At 48.7% G+C, this 18,044-nt stretch overlaps 1 protein-coding gene across 1 annotated transcript in view; it reads left to right on the top strand.

The window, feature by feature from the left end:
* The window catches only part of galnt9 (polypeptide N-acetylgalactosaminyltransferase 9), a 172,542-nt gene that overhangs the window by 120,741 nt on the left and 33,757 nt on the right, over window positions 1-18,044 (top strand). Inside the window, exons 7-9 of the mRNA XM_052032123.1 lie at window positions 1,546-1,731; window positions 5,002-5,139; window positions 12,697-12,792. Coding sequence (XP_051888083.1) covers window positions 1,546-1,731; window positions 5,002-5,139; window positions 12,697-12,792 — 420 coding nt within the window. The remainder of the gene's footprint in view (window positions 1-1,545; window positions 1,732-5,001; window positions 5,140-12,696; window positions 12,793-18,044) is intronic.

Below are 18,044 nucleotides of genomic sequence, written 5' to 3'. Positions count from 1 at the left end.
GGTATTTCAACCTCTACTAAGTATGTTGAGAAGTATGAATGATAGAAAGTAGGGGGCTTTGTGGGAGGGAAGGGTTAGATAGATCTTAGAGCAGGATAAAATGTCGGCACATCGTGGGCCAAAGGGCCTGTACCGTTCTGTAGTGTTCTATGTTCTATATGTTCATTTTTCATTCTGCAAAGTGTTTAAAATGTTATTCAAAAATTGGGCAATTTACTTTGTGGTATGCTCTCTGGTGACATACCAAATCTCCTCAAACAGTAGTAGAGCTGTTGGCATGCCTTCGTCGTGATTGTATTGTTTGTAGTTATTGTATTTATGCTGTTTACTCTGTGAGCTTCACGCAAGCGAGGAATTTCATTGCACCCTGGTGTGTATGACAATAAACTGATCTAATCTTTCCTGGACTAATCCCACATCCCTTGATTCCCTTTATGTCCAAGAAACTATTGATCTCTGTTCTTAAATAGTCAGTGACCGAGCATGTACATTCTTCTTGGGGAGAGAGTTCAAGATTCACCACCCTCTGGGTGAAGGAATCTTTCTTATCGCTGTCCTGAATGGCTGACCGCTTACTGTGACCGCTGGCGCTGGAAGATTTACGAGTTAGTGTAACATTTTACAGCGCCAGAGACCCGGGTTCAATTCCGACCACTGTCTGTAAGGAGTATGTACATTCTCCCCGTGTCTCCGTGGGTTTCCTCCGGGTGCTCCGGTTTCCTCCCACATTCGAAAGACGTACAGGTTAGGAAGTTGTGGGCATGCTATGTTGGCGCCAGAAGTGTGGTGACACTTGCGGGCTGACCCCAGAACACTACGCAAAAGATGCATTTCACTGTGTGTTTCGATGTACGTGTGACTAATAAATATATCTTAAATCTTAAAGGATGTCACCGGGACTCGAGGGCCTGAGTTATAAGGAGAGGTTGGCCAGGCTGGGACTTTATTCCTTGGAGTGGAGGAGACTGAGGGCTGGCCTTATAGAAGGTTATAGAATCATGAGGGCAGAGATAAGGTAAACACGCATTGTCTTTTTTCCAGGGAAATGGGATCAAAAACTAGAGGGCACAGGTTTAGGGTGAGAGGGAAATGATTTAAAAGGGACCTGAGGGGCAACTTCTTCACGGAGAGGATAGTGGGTACATGGAACGAGCTGCCAGAGGAAGTGGTTGAGGCAGGTACAATAACAACATTTTCAAAGGCACTTGGACAGGTCCATGGATAGGAAAAGTTTAGAGGGATATGGGCCAAATGCAGGCAAATGGGACTAGCTTAGACGGGCAATTTGGTCAGCATGGATGAGTTGGGCTAAGTGGCCTGTTTCCGTGCTGTATGACTAATCTCAGGCAGGGGAAACATCATCTCCACATCCATCCCGCAAAGCCCTGTAAAAGCTTAGTACTCTTCAATGAGGATATCTCTCATGGGTGCAACCTGATTGGGTCAAACCACCTAGAGTTTATGCCACTCTGGCTCCTTGTGCTGGTCACGTCTGCCGAAGGCTCCTGGGTCGTGTAACTGACCAGCTGGGTTTTGAACACACAGGTCTGGCAGTGCGGAGGCAGCATGGAGGTACTGCCTTGCTCCCGAGTCGCCCACATCGAACGCACCAAGAAGCCGTACAATAACGACATCGATTACTACGCCAAGCGCAACGCCCTGCGAGCTGCCGAGGTGTGGATGGACGACTTCAAGTCCCACGTCTACATGGCCTGGAACATACCAATGAACGTAAGTGTACTCTGCACGGTGGAGGACGGGAGCAGGTGTGACTGGTGCTCCTCGGATCGGAAAGTGGGTGGGTTTGCAAGTCTGTTGAAGAGAGGGCTTTGGACCCAGCAGCTGAGTCTAACGGAGGTCTGCAAAACCAGGAGGGTGCATCGGTAGGGGAGACGGTTGTTACATGGGGACACAGGAGACTGCAGATGCTGGAATCTCCAGCCACACACAAGCTGACCCTTAACCCAAAGGAATTCCTCTCTAAACGCCCAGACAGGGCGTCAAAAGCCGTGGTTTACACAATGGCGTATAAGAACTTTGGCTGCTGCTGAACATGTTTATACAATTAGTGCAACACACTGAGTTCTGTATTTTCTTCATCTAACTTGGTTTTGCACTAACTCTGCACTAAATTGTATTCCATATGTACCGTTTTTTGCATGATTTGTACTTGCACAATTTTTTTGTCTGCGTTTATTGTATGTCTTCTGTTTTATGTATGTCCTCTGTTGTGGGAGTCTGGGGGAAACGACATTTCGTTCCTCCATGTGTTTTTATAGCATATGGGTGAACGACAATAAAGTAACTTGAACTTGAACTCAGCGGGTCAGGCAGCGTCTGTGGAGGGAAATGAACAGTTGTCGTTCCGGGTCGTCTGCTCTGACAGGATAGTGGGAAACTTCTCCCAGTGGCAGAAATGTCTACAACTGGAGGGCAGAGGTTGAGGGTGAGGGGAAAAAGGTTCAGAGAGGAATTCTTCCACCCCCAGACAGGGTGTTTGGTATCTGGAACTCAGTAGGTGGTGGAGAATGTGACTCTCCGAAATTTAAGAAGTATTTAGACAAGCATTGGACTGCCAAGGTATGGAAGCTCATGGACCAAGTGCTGGTAAATGGGATTAGTATAGATGGTTACTTGATGGTCAGCATGGACCTGGTGGACCGAAGGGCCTGTTTCCGTGCTGTAGGACTCTATGGTTTCTCAAACAAGACCCAGCATGACTGGATCAGCTGACCCTTTACCCAAATGTAGAGCAGAATCCCACTCTTCAGTTCCTACCCCAACATTTTGATTTCACTAAATAAAAAGGAACACTCCAAAACTAAAACCTAAAATAATACCAGCCACCAGACTTTGTCATGTTCCACTTCTGCCAGTGTACCGAGGTGTCATAGAGTCATCAAGTACAGAAACAGGCTCTTTGGCCCACCCTGGCCCTACTGACCATCAAGGACCTATCTTTCCTGATCCCATGTACCGGCACTTGGCTCATGGCCTTCTCTCCCAACAAGCTTCTCAGATGTTTCTTGTTGTGCGAGTGTCATGAAGTGGCCTTGAATCCTGAGAGAGGAGAGAGCAGCGGCCCCGGGCCTCAGCTGGAGGTGTAAAGAACCCAGCAATGGTCACAAAGGTGAGTGATGCCCACGGACACAGGTTATGTTCTCAGGGCTGTCCTCACATCAATCCCGAGTCTGGGAATTAAGGAGAAGCAGTAACTCCTGCAGCAGGGGACTTGACCTCAGGGGCTGTTCCCTGACCCTGTTGATGTAGACTCGATGGGCCAAATGGCCTGCTTCTGTGTCACATGGAGAGAAGTTGGGTAGTTGGAATTAAGATACGGATCAGCTCTAATCCTGTTAAATAGCAGCGCAGGTGTGAGGGACTGAACAATCTCCTGTACTCAGTATGGAGTGGGATGGAAGGGGTTAACCATCCTTCTAGTTCTCTAGTTGTCTCTTGAAAATTAATATTAAAGGACAAACACGCTTGTAAATTAATTTCTGATCTTGCAGTGTATAAAGAGAGTTATTATGCCATTACGCTGGACAGACTCATTAACAGGTCAATTGCATACAACAGACTGAAGTGCTTACCCCATGAAACTAACAGTATTCTGCACATTACTGCCTGTAAGTCATCACACTCTCCCAGTCACATATTACCGTTCTCTTCACATTTTCAAAATGCAGGTAGATATGAAGCTGGTGAGGCTGACCGGAGCACAGTAACATTGTGGTTAAACATACTACACGAGGGTCAGAGCACTACATCTAGAAATGTGAGTTCAAGTCCCACCACGGCAGCTGAGGAACTTTTATATTCATTCAAGAGATGTGGGCTTCGCAGGCTGAGCCAGCAGTTAATTGCCTGTCCCTAGTTACCCTGGAGAAGGAGGTGGTGAGCTGCCTTCTTGAACCGCTGCACCCCTTCAATTTAATTCAAGTAATCAAATAAAGCTGAAGTTATTTTTTGAAGATGAACTGCAGGATTGTTATAAAACCCCATCTGGGTCACTAATCTATCCTGCTGTTATAAGATTATTGAACGGTTCCCTAGTATGATAAGATGGACTCTTGGTATTGGTATTGGTTTATTATTGTCATTTGTACCGAGGTACAGTGAAAAACTTGTCTTGCATGCTGATCGTACAGGTCAATTCATTACACAGTGCAGTTACATTGGGTTAGTACAGAGTGCACAATCTACCTCGTTATGACCTTGCATCTTATTGTCTGCCTGCACTGCACTTTCTCTGTAGCTGTTACACTTTATTCTGCATTCTGTTATTGTTTTCCCTTGTACTACCTGTGTAATGAATTGATCTGTACGATCGGCATGCAAAACAAAGTTTTTCACTGTACCTCAGTACATGTGACAATAATAAACCAATTTAGCAGTTTAATGTCCATTAGCAGAGGAAACCTACCACCCTTACCTGGTGTGTGACTCCTGACCCACCAATGTGATTGACTCTTAACTGCCTCCTTGGTTCAGGGGCAATTGGGGATGGGCAATATATGCTGGCATAACACCCAGATCCTAGGAGCAAAAAATGAACTGCTGGAGGAACTCAGCAGGTCGGGCAGCATCTGTGGAGGTAGAGGTATGGTTGACGTTTCAGGTCGAGGCCCTGCATCAAGTGCGACCTGACTCACTGAGTTCCTCCAGCAGGTTGTTGTTCCTTCCAGACGTCCTAATTCAGGGTCCCGACCCAAAACGTCGACCATCCCTCTGCCTCCACAGATGCTGCTCGACCCGCTGAGTTCCTCCAGTAGTTTGTCTTTTGCTCGGGATCCCGGCATCTGCAGTCATTTGTGTCTCCAGATATCTTCAGAAGTCAGAAAGGCTCTTAGGGTCCTCCCAGTCCTGCTGTGGTCCTGTGAGAGTTGTCCGGAGGTACAGCAGGGTGGGTAACTCAGTTGGGCAGTCACAGAAGTGATGGATCAAATGGCCTCTGGTGTGCTTGTGGCTCTGTTAACCCTTCCTGTTTACCATTCACAGAATCCAGGGGTTGACTTTGGGGACGTGTCAGAGAGGGTAGCCCTGCGGAAGAGGCTGAACTGTCGGAGTTTCAAGTGGTACAGGGACAACGTCTACCCGGAGATGAGGGTCTACAACAACACCATTACCTATGGAGAGGTGAGGTCGTTCCTTCTGACCCGTGCACCTGACACCTCCTGAAGCAGGAGCCTCTGGTGGGGAGAGAGACCGTGGGTGTTGTGGGGGTGGGTGCTGATGAGAGTGCGGGGAATGGCTGATCGGGGATACTTCCACAGCTGGGAAACCAGTTACGAAACTGTGTCCCACCACAGGCACGTGTTCCCACTCGAGCTTCGTATCTGAAGATTTTGAAAACTTGTCTTCCTGTTTTCAACGTGCTGTGGGTGGCTCTCTCTCACCTCTGGGTCAGAAGGTCGTGGGTTCAAATCCCACTCCAGACACTCAAGCACAAAGCCCCAGGGACACATGTTAAATGTCTCCCCGCTCACCTTAAACCTGTGCCCTCTAGTATTAGACTCCCCTACCCTGGGAAAAAGTCTGTGACCGTCCACCTTATCCACGCCCCTCATGATCTTATAAACCTCTATAAGGTCACCCCTCAGCCTCCTGCATTCCAGGGTAGAAGAATCCCAGCCTATCCAGCCTCTCCTTATAACCCACTCCCTCCAGTCCTGGTAACATCCTTGTGAATCTTTTTCTGCACCTTCTCCAGCTCAATGACATGCTTCCTATGGCTTGGCCACCAGAGCTGTGCACAATGCTCCAAGTGTGGTCTCACCAACGACTTGTACAGGTGCAACATGGCATCCCAACTCTTGTACTCAGTGGTCTGACCGATGAAGGCAAGCATGCCAAGCACTTCTTTACCACCCTGTCTGCCTGTGCCTCCAACAACAGATCCAAGGCTTAATGAACGTTAGAGGAATCGAGGGATATGGGTTGGGGCAGGGAAGTGGTGTGTGAGGTAGAGGATCAGCCATGGTCTTGTTGAATGACGGAACAGGCCTGAGGGGCTGAATGGCCTCCTCCCTCCTACTTATGTTCATCTGAGAGACTGGACGGTACAGGAATTGGTCTAGAAAACCCTTGGTTACCTTTGTAGGGCGAGCTACTGGATCTATCATAGGTGGCATCCACGTCTGTACAGAAGGAGGTAGGAGGGCAGTGAAATGCTTGTGAGCAGCAGCCCTCTCGGTGTTGGTGACGCCACGCAGGAAGGAGAGAGAGAAAATATTTGGAGGTTTTTATTGATTTCATTTCAAGGGTTGGGTCACCACTCTCCAGCTCAGCAACAACATTTGGTATTAATGTAGCCCATGAAACATTGTGATGTTTTGCAGGATCATGTTTGCCAGGGTAAGGAGGAAGTGACTGGAGTTGCATAGAGTCATACAGCATGGAAACAGGCCGTTCGGCCCACCATGTGTGTGCTGACCAGTTGGCACCAATCCGTATTAATCCCATCTGCCAGCACTTGGCCCACAGCCCTCTATACCTGGGTGATTCAAGTCCTTGTCGAAACACCTCATAAACGCTGTCAGAGTCCCTGCTTCCACCGCTCCCTCAGGCAGGGTGTTCCAGGTACTCCCCACTCTCTGGGCGAAGAAGGCCCCCCTCAGATCCCCTCTAAATCTCTCCCCCCTCACCCGAAATCTGTGGCCTCTAGTTTTATCTCCCTCTGATATGGGGAAAGTTTCCTGCAGTGCACCCTGTCTATACCCCTCATCATTTTATACACCTCAGTCATGCCGCCTCTTAACCCCCTCCGCTCCAGGGAGAACAGACCCAGCCTCTCCAGTCTCTCCTCATAACTGAACTGCTCCGTCCCAGGCAACGTCCTGATCAACCCCCTCTGCACCCTCTCCAGTGCTATCTCACCCTTCCTGTAGTGTGGTGACCAGAACTGCACACAGTGCTCCAAGTGAGATCTGACCAATGTTTTATAAAGTTGGACCATACCCTCCCTACTTCTATATTCAGTGACCTGACTAATGAAGGCTGGTATCTCATATACCTTCTTAACCAAGTTATCTACCTGCTTCCTGGCTTTGAAGATTTTTGGACTTAAACACACCAAGGTCCCTCTGTTCCTCGATACTCCCTAAGACTCTACCTGTGTCCAAGCCTCATGAGTGCTCCCAAAATACATCAACTCCCATTTAGCTGGATTAATCTCCATCTGCCATCTCTCAGCCCATTTCACCAACACATAGATATCACCCTGTAGCCCAAGACCACCCTCCACACTGTCCACAACCCCACCAATCTTCGTGTCACCTGTGAACTTACTGACCATGCTCCACACATCCACATCCAAATCGTACATGGTTATTACAAACAGCAAAGGTCCCAGCACCGATCCCTGTTACAAAAATCAAAAACCCAAGCAATATTTCCTCAATTTTTTCCTCATAACCATTTCTAACATGTTATGAAATTCTAAAATTAGACAACAGATCAGAGAAGAAAGCTCCTGTCACTGGCTGAGAAATTATTCTCATTTACACTGACATTAGTCATTTCATGTTACATTGAGGAACACAGCTGTAGTACCCAATATCTGATTTTACATTAATGTAATCCACAGATAGGGCCATTCTTTGACCTGACCTGGATATTTCTTGTGGCTTTACACGTGCCTTGTGTGCTTTTCCAATCTTTGACAAGGCAGACTAAGGAATTCATTAATGAGATATGGTCTGATGTAAATCCTTCAGCTTCTTAATTTTACAGAGAGCAAAAGATTTACAGAACAGTCAACACTAAGCCCGTTACCATCTCTCGTTCTGCGTTAACCTGTCAAAAGATTATTTGCAGTATTATCCTTTCCCAAATAACTTCCCGCTGCAGACTTACACTTCCAGACACCTTGGAGCAGCCGTGGTTGCCAGCGTCTCTCGTATCTCCAGGAACACAAGTAAAGGCAGGTCATTGACTCCTTCCCCTTCGGGAATTCATTGGGAAATGTCCCAATCACGTACGCAGAGCTGAACCTGCACCCCTACATGGTGGGAGCCCCTTGGATTTGTCTAGCGTCTTCCACAACCTCAGGAAATCCCGAAGTGCTCACAGCCAATGAAGTGCTTCTGAATTGTAGTCACCAAGGGGCAGAATGTTCCACACAGCAAACTCCACAGACAACTGTGTCAGTATCCAAATAATCTGCTTCAGTGTTCTGGGTGGCACAGTGGCACAGCTAGTCAAGCTCCAGTGGCCCAGGTTCAATCCCAACTTGGTCTTCAAAACTTCACCCAGTGGATGACGATGACTCTGTACCTTCCCTGACCCAGGGACCAGCGAGAGAGACCTGACAACAGACGGGACGGCCCAGAACATTCACAACACGTGAAGGGAATTAGTATTTGTCAGTGTAGCCACTGTGGCATTGTGGGAAATACAGGCAGCTAATCTGTGCACAGCAAGCTCCCACAAACAGCCATGTGATAGTATCTTCCACAAATTGGATTAAATGGGGGTTTGATGGTCCATAAGACACAGGAGCAGAATTAGGCCATTTAGCCCGTCGAGTCTGCTCCGCCATTGGATCGTTTTATTTTACCCTCTCAACCCCATTCTCCTGCCTTCTCCCCATAACCTTTGATGCCCTTACTAATCAAGAACCTATCAACCTTTGCTTTAAAAACACCCAATGACTTGGCCTCCACAGCCATCTGTGGCAATAAATTCCACAGATTCACACGCCCCCCACCCCCGGCTAAAAAAATCCTTCCTCATCTCTGTTCTGAAGGGACATCCTTCTATTCTGAGGCTGTGGCCTCCGGTCCTAGACTCTCCCACTACTAGAAACATCCTCTCCACGTCCACTCTATCCAGGTCTTTCAACTCGGTGAGGAGTGGGTGGGCCAAAGGGCCTGTCTCTGTGCTGGAATCATGGGGTTATCCAGCATGGAAACAGGCCCTTCGGCCCAACTCGTCCATGTTGGCCTACTTGAGCTAGTCCCATATGCCTGTGTTTGGCCTATATCCCTCTAAACCTTTCCTATCCATGTACCTGTCTAAATATCTTTTAAGTGTTGTTTTGCTACCCACCTCTACCTCTTGGCAGTTCCATATACCCACCACCCTCTGTGTGAAAAACCTTCCCCTCTGGGCCTCTCTCCCTCTCACCTTAAACCTTTGCTGTCTAGTTTTAGACTCCCTTACCCTAGGAAAAAGACTGTGTCCACCTTATCTAGGCCCCTTGTGATTTTATAAACCTCCAGAAGGTCACCCCTCAGCCTCCTTCACTCCAGGGAGAACAGTCCCAGCCTGTCCTGTCTCTGCTTATAACTCAAGCCCTCCAGTCCTGGCAACATCCCCGTGAATCTCTCCTGCACCGTCTCTGGCTCTGCTGTCAGACTCTGTGGCTCCTGTGTACTGGCTGTGTGAAATAACACAGGGAGAGACCAGTGACAGTGGGGCTGTGTACAGGTTTTGCATTAATCCTAACCTGGTGTGCGCAGAATGGAGATCTGGAAAGAGCTGGAGAGCCTTGTTACGAGCCATGAGCCGCTGACAGACTCTCTCAAGGGGAACTGTAGCAACATGACCTTCCCCAGGAGACTGATGTCCTTAAAATAAAACCTTTTACCTTCCAGCTGTTGCTGCAGATTTTTTTAAAAATCTACCCTTTTACGCTCTGAATCCAATCCAGCTTCCTCCTTCAGCAGCCTCAATGATACTGAATATTAAAATAAAACCTCATCCACACTGGAGATTTGGGATAATTTGTTCCTCTGGACTGAAAGCACTGTAAAGTAGGGAATAGCATTCAGTTCATTTGCTTATTACATTGCAGGAGGACATTCAGCCCACCCCGTTCATGCCGGCTGCCAGGGCAACAATCCGACCAGTCCCACTCCCTCTCCTTATTTCCCTGAACCATCAGCTCCCTGTCCATTCTTTTACTGCCCTCCTACACCAGGGGCAATTTTCAGCAGCCAGTTGACTTACCCGCACGTTTTTGGGATGTGGGAGGAAACCGGAGCACCCGGGGATTCCCATGCTGTCACGGAGAACGTGCAGACTCCACATAGACAGCATCTGGATCTCTATAGCTGTGACACAGCAGCACTAACTGCTGCACCATCGAACCGCCCAGCACGGTGCAGCAGGGAGAGTACTTCTAAACTCACCGCCCCTCCCTACAACCTCTGCATCATTTCTAAACTCACCGCCCCTCCCTACAACCTCTGCATCATTTCTAAACTCACCGCCCCTCCCTACAACCTCTGCGTCATTTCTAAACTCACCGCCCCTCCCTACAACCTCTGCGTCATTTCTAAACTCACCGCCCCTCCCTACAACCTCTGCGTCATTTCTAAATTCACCGCCCCTCCCTACAACCTCTGCGTCATTTCTAAACTCACCGCCCCTCCCTACAACCTCTGCGTCATTTCTAAATTCACCGCCCCTCCCTACAACCTCTGCGTCATTTCTAAACTCACCGCCCCTCCCTACAACCTCTGCGTCATTTCTAAACTCACCGCCCCTCCCTACAACCTCTGCGTCATTTCTAAACTCACCGCCCCTCCCTACAACCTCTGCATCATTTCTAAACTCACCGCCCCTCCCTACAACCTCTGCGTCATTTCTAAACTCACCGCCCCTCCCTGCAACCTCTGCGTCATTTCTAAACTCACCGCCCCTCCCTGCAACCTCTGCGTCATTTCTAAACTCACCGCCCCTCCCTACAACCTCTGCATCATTTCTAAACTCACCGCCCCTCCCTACAACCTCTGCATCATTTCTAAACTCACCGCCCCTCCCTACAACCTCTGCATCATTTCTAAACTCACTGCCCCTCCCTACAACCTCTGCATCATTTCTAAACTCACCGCCCCTCCCTACAACTTCTGCATCATTTCTAAACTCACCGCCCCTCCCTGCAACCTCTGCATCATTTCTAAACTCACCGCCCCTCCCTACAACCTCTGCATCATTTCTAAACTCACCGCCCCTCCCTACAACCTCTGCATCATTTCTAAACTCACCGCCCCTCCCTACAACCTCTGCATCATTTCTAAACTCACCGCCCCTCCCTACAACTTCTGCATCATTTCTAAACTCACCGCCCCTCCCTGCAACCTCTGCATCATTTCTAAACTCACCGCCCCTCCCTACAACCTCTGCATCATTTCTAAACTCACCGCCCCTCCCTACAACCTCTGCATCATTTCTAAACTCACTGCCCCTCCCTACAACCTCTGCATCATTTCTAAATTCACCGCCCCTCCCTACAACTTCTGCATCATTTCTAAACTCACCGCCCCTCCCTGCAACCTCTGCATCATTTCTAAACTCACCGCCCCTCCCTACAACCTCTGCATCAGATTGCCATTTTGTTAGAAAACAAGACTGCAAAAAAAAAGAGCAGGAATAGGCCATTTGGCCCCTCAAACCTGCCGCACCATTCAATTTCTCTGACCTGTGCTGGCCTCACCTCTTCTGTGCCAGTTCCTCATAGCCCTCAATTCCTCAATCTTTCGAAAGCCTCCACAACTCCCTGGGGACAAGAAATCCAGAGACTCAGCACACTCTGCGGGAAGAAATTTCTATGTACTTCAGTTTTAAATGACCAGCCCCTCATTTGGATCCTCTTACTGGTGAAAACATCTCAACATCTGCCCTTCCATGTCCCCTAGAACCTCGGAGATTTCAATAAGGTCACCCCTCATTCTTCCAAACTCCGAACAGTACCGGCCTGACTCGCTTAGTCTCTCTTGATCAGACAATCCTTTCATTGCCAAGAATAAGCCTGGTGACTCTCCTTTGGATTGCCACTGATGTTACTGACTTTAACAGACTGACCCAGAGGCAAGGTTGCCTCAAGCCACAACTGATATTTTTTGTGCTATGAATCAGGGCTGGTCTTTGAGGTACATCACAGTGATGTGACAGAGTAAATCCCACAACTCTTGCAGTTTTCCAATCAGTGGTTTTGTAGCTGACCAATGCAGAGGTTTGACTCTCTCGGTTCTTACCCCCTCATCTTTCACTGCGTAATAAAGCTCTCTCGGAGAAGGCTGAGTGGGTTGGGACTCCCTCCCTCCAGTCTAAGCAGGATTGGGGGTTACCCTGATGGAAGGCTGCAGGAATTCTGTAAGGACTTAATGGAGTAGGCATCGCAAAGCTGGCCTCACTCAGGTGATACCTGAGATAATCCCTATTAAATCCAGTAGGGAATTTGGGAGTAACCCTTCTCCATGGACTAGCTCAAATGTGAACGAGCTGCCATGGGTTGTGGTCAGGGTGAAGAGCAGAGGGGTTTAAGCTGGATTAATTCAAGTAATTAATTAAGTCTGGAAGTATAACTAGGATCTGTAATGGGGTCAGGTTATTGTAAGCACCCACCTGGGGTTGGGGAGAGGTATGGAGCAATGCGGGGATGGAGAAGAGGCAGGGGAAGGTTGGTGTGGGACAGAAATACCAGCACAATCCGGCTCCTGGGCTGTAATTTCTGGTGTAACACTTCGGAACAGCTTCTTATCTTGATGGGACAGATTGTGACACACATGAGCTCGCGGTCGAGTGAAGATTTCTGGCCAGTAAAAAGATTCTAACCTCTTGGTATAAAATGTAGAGTGCAAGCTGGAGATACGAATCACCAGGCCACTCTCCAGCCAGGAGACCTTTCGTAGACCTTCAGTAAGACCTCCATTGCTTCCTTTGAACGTCATTTCTCTAATCCCACAGGTGCGGAACAGCAAAGTGAGTGGCTACTGCTTAGACCAAGGCTCGGAGGAAGATGATAGGGCAATTCTTTACCCATGCCATGGCATGACCTCTCAGGTAGGACCACTTAAGTGTTGTTCCCCCTTATAGGTTAGGCAGCAACAAGAGCAAACACTGGGATACTTGCTCAGTCTCCAGGGGTTGTTTGATAAAGTTGCGTTGTGTGTCAAATTGGATATCCACCATTGGATCTGTGCACAGCAAGTAATGGACCTGAAGAGGCTTGGACCTCTATCTGCCGTTCTGTAACCTATTGCCATACCAAACCGCTGGCCAAACAACAAAGTACTTCTGAGTTTCAATCGTTCTTGTAATGTCAGAAACATGAGTAATTTAGAGTCATAGAGTGAGACGGCACGGAAACAGGCCCTTCGGCCCAGCTGGTCCATGCTGACCAAGGTGCCCCATCCACGCTAGTTCCATTTGCCAGCATTTGGCCCATAACCTTCTAAACTTTCCCAATCCATGGACCTGTCCAACTGTCTTTTAAAAGTGGTTATTGTACCTGCCTCACCCACTTCCTCTGGGAGCTGATTCCACATAGATATCACCCTTTGTATGAAAAAAAAGTTGCCCCTCAAGTTCCTATTAAATCTCCCCCCTCTCACCTTAAACCTGTGCCCTCTAGTTCTTGATTCCCCAACCCTGGGGGAAGGACTGAATGCATTCACCCTATCCATGGCCCTCATGATTTTATGCACCTCTGTAAGGTCGCCCCTCAGTCTCCTATGCTCCAAGTAATAAAGTCCTAGCCCGCCCAGCCTCTCCCTATAACTCAGTCCCTCAAGTCCTGGCAGCATCCTTTTTCAATCTTTTCCGCACTCTTTCCAGTAGCATAGTCACATGATAACAACTGCATGATCTGTGATGTGGATTGAGAGAACTCCAGGGGTTTTGAAACAGTGGAGTGGAATCATTCACGTCCACATGAGGTGTGGACATCGCTGGCAATGCCAGTGTTTATTGTCCATCCCCAAACCGATGGGACAGTTCGTAGTCAACCACGTTGTTGGGTCTGGAGTCACATCCAGCCCAGACCAGGTAAGGACAGAGTATTTCATCCCTTGAAGAACAATAACGCACCAGATGGGTTTTTACGATAATCTGATCCCATTACAGAGACTAGCTTTACTTCCAGATTTATTTAGTGACTTGAATTTATGTTTCCCAGCTGCCTTGGTGAGACTTGAGCTCATGTTCCTAGATCAATGGCCCAGTGCTCTATTTGTTGATCAGGTAATGTAACCTCAATGCTACTGTACTCTGTGTGTGAGGAGAAGCACAATAAATCCACATACATCACTGCTTTATTGCCTGAAAATAATGGGTTCACATTGCTCATTGCACTTTGACTGCAGTTCCACTTTAAAGTTGCATTACTCACCATTACATGAGCTGCAGGCCCTGTGGGAGTGATCTGTCAGTGGGTTGCTGTGCACTGACCACTGAGATACACAGGCAGCCCCCAGGTTACGACAGGTTCCATTCCCGAGAACTGTCCGCATCCCGGACTGTCCGTAAGTCGGAGATGAACAACAACAGTGTGTAGGAGAGGATCCCAGGAACAGCGGTGACGGGGGAGCGAGCAGGCGGGGGCAGAGGTGGCCTCACTGACTCCGTGAGTCTGCTCAGTTCTCCTGGCTCGGCTCGGCTCCACCCAGCCCCCCATCGTCGTGGCTTGGGGAGTGGGGAGAGACGGCACGTGGAAATGTCCCGTCCCCACCCGGCAGAAGATGTCTGCAGCCCTGCAGCAGTCGGAAAATCTGACTCCATCCATCCCGCCGGTCTCCCAAATGCTCGTTCCTATGTACGGGGTGTCCGTCACCCAGAGAAGGCCTGTGATTGGATGGGGACAGGCTGGGGGCTGGGGGCGGTATCCAGCAGTGCGGCAGCGGAGAACAGTCGGGGAAAGTGAAGCAGGGCCCAGTGGAGAGGTTGGAATGGCTGTCAGTTTGAGGGTGGGAAGTGGGGCAGCGGTCAACACACTGGTGCAGTGAGCAGAGCTGCTGTTTCACAGCTCCAGTGACCCAGGTTCGATCCTGACCTGACTTCCGGTGCTGTCTGTGTGGAGTTTGCACATTCTCCCTGTGACTGCTCCAGGTGCTTGGGTTTCCTCCCTCATCCCTAAAACGTGAAGGTTGGGAGGTTAATCGGCCGCTGTGTGTTTCCCCTAACATGTAGGCAAGTGCTAGAATATGGAGGGCGTTTGATGGAGAAGTGGGGAGAATTGGTTAAAGGGATAAGTAGTGGGGAGGACACAGAACATGAGTACAGCACAGGAACAGGCCCTTCAGCCCATCAACTAATTAAGCTAATGATGCCTAATTAAACTACTCCCTCCTGCCTGCATATGGTCCATATCCCTCCATTCTCTGGAATTGCTTTCTGAGCTGGCATTGGATCAATGGGCCAAATAGCCTCCTTCTAAGTCATTAGGAAATATGGTATTGGTATTGGTTTATTATTGTCACTTGTACCGAGGTACAGTGAAAAACATCTTACATACCGATCGTACAGGTCAATTCATTACACAGTGCAGTTACATTGGGTTAGTACAGGGTGCATTGAGGTAGTACAGGTAAAAACAATAACGGTACAGAGTAAAGTGTCACGGCTACAGAGAAAGTGCAGTGCAATAAGGTGCAAGGTCACAACAAGGTAGATCGTGAGGTCAGAGTCCATCTCATTGTATAAGGGAACCGTTCAACAGTCTTATCACAGTGGGGTAGAAGCTGTCCTTGAGCCTGGTGGTACGTGCCCTCAGCCTCCTGTATTTTCTGCCTGATGGGAGAGGGGAGAAGAGAGAATGACCCGGGTGGGTGGGGTCTTTGATTATGACAATATACATCAAGATTAATTACATCTTTATGGGGCTGTTTCTTCGCCAGGATTTGCTCTTGAATTGCCCCCTGCCCCATCCCCTTGACTCATTAAGCTTGAAAGTCTCCTACACTGCCGTCTCTCCAGTGCTGCAACATCGGTTGTCTTTGCTTTCAAAGCAAACAGGAGACCTTTACTCAGACAGTCAAGGGCTGATACAGCAGGGATGGTGCTGAGTTCCAGCACTGGTGTTTGTTCAATCAGGTGGCATTGATCCCTCAGGAGATATGGGAAGTGGTCCACCATTTCCAGGTTCCTATCGAGGATTGCAGTAGTCACATTGTGGAGCAGGATGGAAGAGACCTTTGTCTTATGGATGCTTAGTGTGAGGCGCACCCTCCTACAGTGAAGGAATCAACGAAGGCTTGAAGCTTGGTCTCCATGTGTGCACAGACAAAGTGTTGTCTGCCTTCTGCAGTCTGATGACCGAGGTCGGAGTAGCTGCAGTTCCAGAGTGAAGGCAGCAAAGGATGGACAGTTTCCCCTCAGTCCTGCAGTCTGGGTGGAAGGTGGAGAAGAGGGTCGTCCAGTGACATGGCCTTGCTCCACCCCTTCCTGCATCGGGACGGTCTGTGGTAGAGTCCGAGTCCCAGCTGGTGTGCTGTCAGGAAACATCTGTAGGACGGTAGTGGATCTCTGATCCTTTGTGAGGTGGGAAGAGCCTCTGTACGGTGATTGTTGTTGCTTGTCTGTGTAGCTCCTGGAGACGTCACGCAGTGAAGATCGAGTCCACGGGTGGACAGAATCCAACCTGCGGCTCTGGGTGTAACATGAGGAGGGTCCACATGGGTTCGGTGGGCCAAAGGTCCTCTTTCTCTGCCGTATGACCCTATAACCCTGGCAATGATTTTCCCTGTGTTCGACGGCAGGATGACGGGGATTTGTCTTGAAGACGGTTACTATTACAACATCCTGAATTCCCCGGCATCTCTCCTGGTGATAACACTGAGGCCATGAATTACTGCAGCACTATATCTTAGATCATTGGCTGATCTGTATCTTATCCTTAATTCCCCATCTCACTCTCTGTCGTTGGGCTCCTATGATGCCCAATGTAAATAGTACCTCATTTTCCGTGTGGGCACATTTCAACCCTTGTGTCGTAATATTGAATTTACCACATTCATTTGCCTCCATTTTTCTCTCTCCTTGCGGTGAAAAAGGCATTTGGCACACTGGCCTCAGTCAGGGCACTGAGTATGGAGTCGGGACATTACGTTGCAGTTGTACAAGTCGTTGGCAAGGCCGCACTTGGAGCACCGGCTACAGTTTCGGTCACCCTGTTATGGGAAAGATGTGGTTAACCTGGACAGAGTGCAGAAAAGATTTACAAGGATGTTGCCAGGACTCAAGGGCCTGAGTTATAGGGAGAGGTCGGCCAGGCCGGGTCTTTATTCCTTGGAGCGTAGGAGAATGGGGGGCGACCTTATAGAAACGTTTAAAATTATGAGAGGCATAGATAAGGTGGACGGTAACAGTCTTTTTCCCAGGGTAGGGGAGTCCAAAACTACAGGGTATAGGTCTAGGGTGAGAGGGGACAACTTAAAGGAACCTGAGGGACAACTTTTTCACGTAGAGGGTGGTGAGTATATGGAACGAGCTGCCAGAGGGAGTGGGTGAGGCAGGTACCACAGGATCATTTAAGAAGCACTTGGATAGGTACATGGAGGGGCGGGGCTTGGAGGAATATGGGCCGAACGCAGAAAATTGGGACTAGCTGGGTGGGCACCGTGGTCGGCATGGACTGGTTGGGCCGAAGGGCCTGTATCCGTGCTGTATTGCTCTATGACTCTTAATCCTTGCCTTATCTCACACAGAGAAAAGGAACTCTACAGAGAAATTTGCCCTCTCTTTGATGAATAACCTGCCCCGGGCAGGAATCATTTGAGTTCCCTCCTGATGGTAGACTTGCAAGCACAACTCTGGGCAGCAATACCTTCCAGAGACCCACTGTTCCATGGTGCTGGGTTAGCCGAAAATGAATAATTCCCGAATCCACCTACATTGCCTTAGATCTAACACAAATACTGGATGTATAAATAGATCATAGTCAGTCAAATTCTTTTGAAATATTTGAGAGCAGGCACAGAATAAGTCAAGTAGATTAAGCGTTGAATATTTATGGGCATAGAACAGTGTGTGCCTCACCTTGATTAATGTCCATTGGCTTAAACCTCGGATTCATGGATCAACATGCTCGGATGCAAAGGCTTCCCAGTGGATGCTCTCAGAATTCTCTGTTAATCTGCATGCATTTTCTCTTTTATCCGTAGATTACTGCAAAGCTCCTGAGACCTGTTGTTCTGATGGATCTTAGAAGTAATTGCCGGCTGTGCCCTTACAAAAATGGCGGCGAACTTTGATGATGTTCAGGAAGGGGGAATTCGCCACAATCAGCCTGGAATTTGCAAACTGCAAATTTGCAAACT

This window comes from Pristis pectinata, chromosome 17 (genome assembly GCF_009764475.1).
Source record: "Pristis pectinata isolate sPriPec2 chromosome 17, sPriPec2.1.pri, whole genome shotgun sequence".
Lineage (NCBI taxonomy): Eukaryota > Metazoa > Chordata > Chondrichthyes > Rhinopristiformes > Pristidae > Pristis > Pristis pectinata.
Note: the sequence above shows the minus strand (reverse complement) of the source record. Positions and strands in the feature narration are given on the sequence as shown.